At 43.9% G+C, this 8,227-nt stretch overlaps 2 protein-coding genes across 2 annotated transcripts in view; one reads left to right on the top strand and one right to left on the bottom strand.

Annotated features, from left to right (window-relative positions):
• Positions 1 to 8,227, bottom strand: part of LRBA (LPS responsive beige-like anchor protein) — a 366,680-nt gene that overhangs the window by 161,026 nt on the left and 197,427 nt on the right. The window contains 2 exon segments of the mRNA XM_031066497.1: positions 4,960 to 5,096; positions 7,692 to 7,838. Coding sequence (XP_030922357.1) covers positions 4,960 to 5,096; positions 7,692 to 7,838 — 284 coding nt within the window.
• MAB21L2 (mab-21 like 2) lies at positions 7 to 1,764 on the top strand. The gene has a single exon (XM_005418095.3). It carries the CDS (start codon positions 176 to 178, stop codon positions 1,253 to 1,255), a length of 1,080 nt encoding a protein of 359 aa, XP_005418152.1. The 5' UTR covers positions 7 to 175; the 3' UTR covers positions 1,256 to 1,764.

The following is an 8,227-nucleotide window of genomic DNA, read 5'->3' as shown; positions in this document are numbered from 1 at the left end:
CCTCCCCGATTTCTTTAATTGCTCTCACGGGCGCGCCGCTGCCGCCTTCTTCCCGGAGGCGGCGGGGGTCTGCGATTTGGCTGGTGCCTTCCGCAAAGCTGCAGCCACCGCTAAAGCATTGGATCCCTCAACGTACTGCGAGAGCCCGGTGTACAGCCCGGACCTGTGCCCCAACATGATCGCCGCGCAGGCCAAGCTGGTCTACCAGCTCAACAAATACTACACGGAGCGCTGCCAGGCGCGCAAGGCGGCCATCGCCAAGACCATCCGGGAGGTGTGCAAGGTCGTGTCGGACGTGCTGAAGGAGGTGGAGGTGCAGGAGCCGCGCTTCATCAGTTCCCTGAGCGAGATCGACGCCCGCTACGAGGGGCTGGAGGTGATCTCGCCCACCGAGTTCGAGGTGGTGCTCTACCTCAACCAGATGGGCGTCTTCAACTTCGTGGACGACGGCTCCCTGCCGGGCTGCGCCGTGCTCAAGCTGAGCGACGGCCGCAAGCGCAGCATGTCCCTCTGGGTGGAGTTCATCACCGCCTCGGGCTACCTGTCCGCCCGCAAGATCCGCTCCCGCTTCCAGACGCTGGTGGCTCAGGCCGTGGACAAGTGCAGCTACCGGGACGTGGTGAAGATGATCGCGGACACGAGCGAGGTGAAGCTCCGCATCCGGGAGCGGTACGTGGTGCAGATCACGCCCGCCTTCAAGTGCACCGGGATCTGGCCGCGCAGCGCGGCGCAGTGGCCCATGCCCCACATCCCCTGGCCCGGCCCCAACCGGGTGGCGGAGGTGAAGGCGGAGGGCTTCAACCTGCTCTCCAAGGAGTGCTACTCGCTGACGGGCAAACAGAGCTCCGCCGAGAGCGACGCGTGGGTGCTGCAGTTCGGCGAGGCCGAGAACCGGCTGCTGATGGGCGGCTGCCGGAACAAGTGCCTGTCGGTGCTGAAGACGCTGCGCGACCGGCACCTGGAGCTGCCCGGGCAGCCCCTCAACAACTACCACATGAAGACGCTGCTGCTGTACGAGTGCGAGAAACACCCGCGGGAGACCGACTGGGACGAGGCGTGCCTGGGCGACCGGCTGAAGAGCATCCTCCTGCAGCTCATCTCCTGCCTGCAGTGCCGGCGCTGCCCCCACTACTTCCTGCCCAACCTAGACCTCTTTCAGGGCAAACCCCACTCGGCCCTGGAAAGCGCTGCCAAACAGACCTGGAGGCTAGCCAGAGAAATCCTCACCAATCCCAAAAGCCTCGACAAGCTATAGGGTTAACACGCCCGCGCACAAAAACTCGCCCTCCATAAACAACAACAGCGCCTAAAAAACTTTCTATTTAACGCGAACGACGACGGAAAGAGGCGGCGAAAGACACGCGCCCCCGCCACCCCCCCAGCCACCTGCAGTTCGGCCTTTAAAAACTTGCCGACGGTTTTCCCGGCATAAACTCTCACCGCCTTGCACAGAAAAAGGGAAGAGCCTCTCTCCTCCTGTCCTCCAATGTGAATTTTTAAAAGGTCACAAAAAGAAGCGATCGGACTTTTGCAACTTCAAAACGAAACCCGAAAGGTACATTTTCCAATCCATGTATAGTCCTTTTCTTATGCTCTCTTGTTTGCCTGAATGTTGTCACCAAGTGAAAAAATTATTTAACTATATGTACAAATCTCCCTTTAAAAAAGTTTACTGATGTTAAATGTATTTCGGTGCCAAGGTCAGATTATGTGCCCCACAACTGACTTGTTGCAAATAGTAATAAAAATATTACTTTAACTTTATGCTGACTTTTTGTGAATGGTTCTTAAATTTAGGCAAATACATTCTTTCTGAACCTCAGAAGGAATATTTTTTTTAAATAAATGAAACCACGAGATGTAAAGATAGGCTAAATGCAACACCTAGCCCAAGCCTTAGCGTATTAACTGATGTTTTCTAAACCTCCTTCTAGTTTCCATTTAAAAAAAAGTGCATCTAAAAAAAAATCTTATATATTCTGTAGTTCAGCATGTGACAACATCTACCATAATTCTGTTACTCTAAGGTTCTGTTCTAAATCTTGGAATATATGAAGCATTGCACAGCAGCTCGCCACAGTTTAGTCAGAATTACAGCATGCCTTTTCCTACCCCACAGTCGGGTTTTTTCCCTTTAATTTTTTTTCCTTATGGTATTCCTTGCTTCTATTTTTCCCCAGTAAATCTGGAGCACTGCGTTTTGTTTTAAAAGTCCACTGCTGTTTGCTTTCGCTGCCCAGAGAGAACGCGCTATCCATTTGACTTTGACACGAAGGAAGTATAGATCTACCCTGAATAATTAATGCGATTTAGAGCAACCGGTCGATATTTTTTTTAAACAAACATTTGTTTTTGCCCAGATTTTTAAGTACAGCATAAAATCGCACCGCAGCATAGTCAGACGAGGAGATAAGCGGGAACCCGTCAGGAAACCACCCGATCCTACACCGGCACCCGGGCGCTCTCTGCCGATCTCCTTCCCTGCCCCAGCCCCCTCTCCCAAAGTGAAGCTCTGCCTGATTCCCCGCAGCTATTTCGGTTTAAACTTGCTCGGGACGACTGAGAAATACTGGCAGGATTTTTTTCGGGAACGCATTCCTAAAAACGTCAGCGTTACCCGCTCGAGTTGCCCGAAAGATTGCAACGCCGGCTCGGAGCATTTCGAGCAAGTTTTCACATCCTTTCGTGGGCCGGGGATAGGAAAAAAAAAAGTCTAGTTCTTGCCCCGAAAGACTATTTTCGATTCCTTTTGGACGGAGACGGAAAGAAATAACCATTCAAACTTGAGCTGCGCCGCGCCCGCAGCCCCTCCAGCCCCGGCTGAGCCCCACAAGTCTTTGTGGAGCCATCTGAGCGCTTTCCACAGCGCTGATCCCGGATCACCCGGCAGAACGGGATTAGCCGTTCTTTCCCAAAACAGCCCAGAGCCCGCGTATAAACTCTGATCGTATCGCCGCCGATGCTATCGCTACCTAAGGCAGGTTTTCCTTCAGGAACTTGTCACAATGTTTTCTTTTCAGTAGTTTAGACAAATATACAGGGAACTTAAATTTATCAAACAGATGAAGCCTCATTAATTAAGCAGGCTTGCGGAGCTTACAGCGGATTAGTTGTTGGGGCTTTTTTTTTTTTTAAAGGGGCATTTTCTTCAGCAGCTCGTCATTGCTACCAAGGTACATTGATTTCAGCACAGGGTGGGGCAGGGAGGCGTTAATGCTTGAAAAGATGCTGTCTATAAGATTACATAGTTTTTAAAATAAAATTATTCAGATCTGATTTTTAGTTCCCTCCCATCCCTGAGACATTATGAAAGTGGGTTTTTTTTAATTTTAAGACCTCCAACTAAAGTACCATTGCAAACAGAATGTAAGAGGTGTAGCCAGTATTTCACGTAACCAACTTCTCCTGTTTTAAGAACACTAAGAAAATCTCTCATATACAGAGTAACAGATAGGGTCAAAGAAAACAAGAATGCCTGTTCACAGTTAAGAATAAAACCTCTACAAAATACTGGGAAGCAGGAGAAAAGGAGGCTAACTATATGTTATATGTCAGTGTTCCCACAAAACATGTAACAGGAATGGTAAGAATTAGTAACTGCACTCAAAGACCCTACGTGCTGAACACGAAAACCTAAAATCCAGAATAATGCAGATCTGTAAGACTTTTCTCACGCTGATACAATACAAAGCAGAACATTTTAGATGGAAAATGCAATACAGGAACATGTAAAACAAACTTTAATTTCACATTTATATTCTTTCCATCATTAAATGAGGTTTTTTAGTTAAATGGGGGGGGATTAATGAAACATAATAGAAGGATATAAGCATATAAAAATTTTAAGCACTATCTCAGATTTAAAATAATTTCCAATATATTTCAAAAATTCTTCAGGACCAAAAGAAAAGTCTCATTTATGATATCATATAAAATCACAATTCTAGTTAATTGCTTATATTAAAATCTAGCTCTAACAATTTGAGAGCACTGCTTTTTGACATAAATTTTTTTCCAGATAGGATTTGATAATCCCAGCTTTCAGACCCACCTATGCCATTTTTATTACAGACAAGAGCAATTTACTCAGTAGGAACAAAGAACTGCACCAGTGCTTAACACACAAGGTATTCTCTCTACAGACAAGTAGAAAACCATGACTTCTTCCAGCAGTACCCTTCCCAAAGAAATTATTACCCAGTTCAACATTAGGCAGGTATTTAAATAACCAAGAGCCGTGACTATGCTTAAATAGTGAGAATATTTACCAGTTGTGTCCTACTTTCAAAATGTTGCTGTAACACTGCAGAAAACATTCAAGTGCAACATTATGAAGCTAAATGCAGGATATGCTCCCTTTGAAATTTGAATTTTACTGAAGGTTACTAATTTTAACCAGAAGACAAGTAATCAAGCAACTCAGAGCAAATAAAGTTTGTGGAAATTATCAAGTCAGCTCGGAAACGTATTTTAGAAGGTCAATTATGTTTTATGCTTAGGCACAATAAATAATAACGGGCCAAGTAAAATGTGTTAGAGAGTAATATGACAGGAGCACTGCAAACTTAGGAGTGTGGGAAGTTCAGTGCTGTTTTACACTAACATTTGCTAAAATCAGGAAAGTAAAACAAAGTATTAAGGCTAAAAGCCTCGCTGAACTTCCCTGTATTCATACAGGCCTGTGATTCAAGATGTCTTTATTTCAGACGTGTCTCCCTGGAGCTTTATTCGCAGCATGCTAATTAACATTCAAGTAGGGTTGAATTGTGGGAGGGGGAGAAAAAGGAGCAGGAAAGGAGGTGTCACCTATGTGAAGTTCAGCAACATATATGGTCAGTGGCAAAGTTATTAAAGCAGCAACACTGCAGCCCAATAGAGGTAAAGGAAGTCAAGTGAAGAATTAAAGGTCTTGGGTAATTTGTCATCATCTCTCAGACCTCAGGGTCAATGATCTCTTACCTTTGGGTCGATTTTCTTAAAACTAGGATCTTCTTCATCCACCTCAAAGTAGAGCTCAGAAAGAGTGATGGAAAGGGTGCCTTTCACTACTACGGAGGGTGCCACAAGCTGAGCTGGTGTGCTGAGGGACACTGGACCTGCCAAAGCAGGAAAACACCAACAATGTTCAAACTGAAAGGAATGCAAGTACAAATTATTCACTTTTCAGGCCAAGGACATTAAAACAAAGCAAAGAGCACTGCTCTTCCTTACAGAGCAAACCCCTTTTTGCCCCGGAAAAGAACATATGTAACAGATTTGCAGTGTCTCTGTGCTGCTGAACACTGAGGCAGCTGCAATTGCAAACTGCTGCATACATTACACAGAGCTGGCTTTAGCACGGCTGCCTTCAGCTCTTACTCAGACACATCTTCTGTCCAAGAAACTCCAAGAGTTGCACACCTTCTGTTACATGAAATATAGAGAATGCACACATGAACACTCAGAATCTTACTGTCTGATGTGTTCTTTAGTCACTGAGAAGTTCTGATAGCATTTCACAAAGATGAACACTGCAGTCAAGGCTCAAAGTTGTCTAACTGCAAAGTGTTCCCTCATGGATGCTGGAAATCTATTGTTAAGGTTACACAATGTTATAGAGCCTAAAGTAAAATGTTTTAAAGATGCTTTTGATTCCACATTAAATATTGTTCAAGGATTCCATACAGTGTTAGTGTAGCTCGGGGACTGTGGGAGTAAACAGCTGGAGGGCTGGTTTCCAACTGAATGAATTTTTATTGGAATAATCACATCTCCACAGGGCTTATCACAGGGACAAATCAGACTACTACTGAAAACAATAGGTTCAGCATTATATAAACTAACACATACAGAATGAAAACAGGTTATGTTTGTCATCCAGCTGATTAGGAGGCAAGGAAATGAAGTTACATGGCTGCAGTATTATCTGACTTTTGTAAAACAGAGGAAGATACTAAAGTGACATAGACAATTTTGTTTTAATAAAGCATCTATAAATGAGGTACACACGTTCAGGTAATCAACGTGAGAATAACTGACAAAAAATTCAGATGAATTGTCATTTCCATCGATTGTTAGAAGGGTGATGGTCCTTAATCTCGCATCAATCTCAATGCGTGCCACTAGGACAAAAGAAGAGATGCTCTGCTGAGATCAGAGCAGCTTTGCCCTCTATTCCCAATGTACAAATACATTGTGTCTGCAGATGGGCATGAGATAGCTGCGGAACTGCCATGATTTCCCAAAGCTCACTCCCACAAATGGACAAAATAAGAAGCTATGTGTTCTTTTGCTGTCTCCCTTTGCCCCCTGTACATTAGCATGTAATCCAGAGGAGAAATAACATTTTTTCAATCACTCGCAGACATTCAATTACAGGGCAAGCAGACAGATGCAGAAGCTGGGGCAATCCAGGTCCTGTAGAAGACCCCTGACAATTTCCACTTCATTTCTAACCCACACCACTTTATTAGTAAGGATTACTTCTTAATCCTATTGCCATTGTCAAGATTATATAATTAAACTCCCCTTTCACCTCTATTACAGTATGAATGTATTACTCAAACCAATGAATGAATAATAGAAAGAAACATGGAAAAGGCTGTTGAGAAGGAAGTTCATGGTAGAAAGGGAAAAATAAAAGATTCATATAGCAAAATGCCTTTGCATCATTCTTCCATGACTTTATTTTACTTTACTTTTCCTATGCAGGTTTTCTTTTTCCTTATGCTGCATTTTTAATTTTGCTTTTTTGCCTTAAAAAAAAAAAGAGTGGAATGCAGTTCAGGGATAAGCAAAAAGCAAATAAATAATCACTTCCAGCATTTTCAGTGAATTATCATATGCATGATCCCTATCTATGTAAGAGTGTTCTACCAGCTTCTCAGGGAACCAGTATTATCCAATAAATGATATTTTTCTCTAAATCAAGTGTACATGGAACACCAGATGAGAAGCAAAAGAACACAGAGAAGTTTGCATTTTCCCTGTAAAACCCATGTTCCTCAAATAGCCATTGAGACACTTCATATAACTCGCAGTCTCTGAACCACTGGTTACTTTGGTTTTACATTTTGAACTGCACATAAATGGACCCACTCCACTGAGATTGCAACATCAGCAAAGGTTGCATGTGATTATGTAAAATTAATTAAGTTGAATGATTTGGAGTACTATTTCTTTTTCAGGAAAAAAAAAAGGGAAATCTAATGAGGCCATGGTCTGTGGAGAAAGAACTTCAGTGGTGGAATGTCAAGGGGTTTAAATGAGTTAAATCCAGTGAGTGTACAAATCCTTTACATGCAAGTAAATAACTAGTACAATTTTATAGATTTAGCAAAAAAATTAAAGGTCGCCAAAGCCTTAAATTACAAGACAGCTTGCCTAATTGTCCCACTAAGTCTGATGATTTGAGTGGAATGAGGTCAAGAAAACAAAAGAAGCCCTTTTCAAGATAGAGCTATTTTCTGTAAGGAAGGTTTTCTAGACTAGGTATCTACTGCAGAAACAAAAAGGCAGAGAAAGAAAACCCACAACTCTCCTCAAATAAACCTTCAGTATCTAAGGTGAACACAAAATGATCTTAATGACCCAGTTATGGGAAGTGTGTTAATTGTCAGTGTGTGTCCCAAACCATGATTCACTGCAGAGATGGGGAGATCAGAACTTCAACAGTGAAGAAGCTGAGGAGAAAATGAGATAGGTGACGTTACCTGTCAAGTTCTCCACTTCTCTTTCCTCCATGAATGACATGATATCATCATCACCTTCCAAGAGAATCTCGCTTTCTGAGTTCTGGTTTCCTAAAACTTGACTCTTGATGGACTGCTTTCCTTTGACAAGTATATCCTCATCGGGAGCTGAAATGAGACACAGTGCTGTCAGGTCTCAGTGACATAGGAGCGTAATTTTATTTTTTAAATGTAAGTTCAGGAAGACAACTGCCTAGGACTAGCTGTGGGAAGTACCTGTCTTAATCCTCTAATGTTAGGACACATCTAGTTTTAATCCTATTAAGCCTGCTCAAAATTATCCAGTGCCCTCTGCAGCGTTCAACTCTATTTCAAGTCTTTATGACAGAGGGGAAAAGGATACAGCAGATTCCCTTGCCCTGCAGCCTTCCTTGGGAAGCAGAGCTGGAGGAGGGTCCCGGCTGCCCGATGTGTCCCCCTGACCCCCAAAGGACACGGGAACGCCGCCGGGACATCCCCGAGCACGGCCCTGGAACGAGAGGTGCGGGACGGGGCCG

Source organism: Geospiza fortis, unplaced genomic scaffold, assembly GCF_000277835.1.
Source record: "Geospiza fortis unplaced genomic scaffold, GeoFor_1.0 scaffold11, whole genome shotgun sequence".
NCBI classification, from domain to species: Eukaryota; Metazoa; Chordata; class Aves; order Passeriformes; family Thraupidae; genus Geospiza; species Geospiza fortis.
Note: the sequence above shows the minus strand (reverse complement) of the source record. Positions and strands in the feature narration are given on the sequence as shown.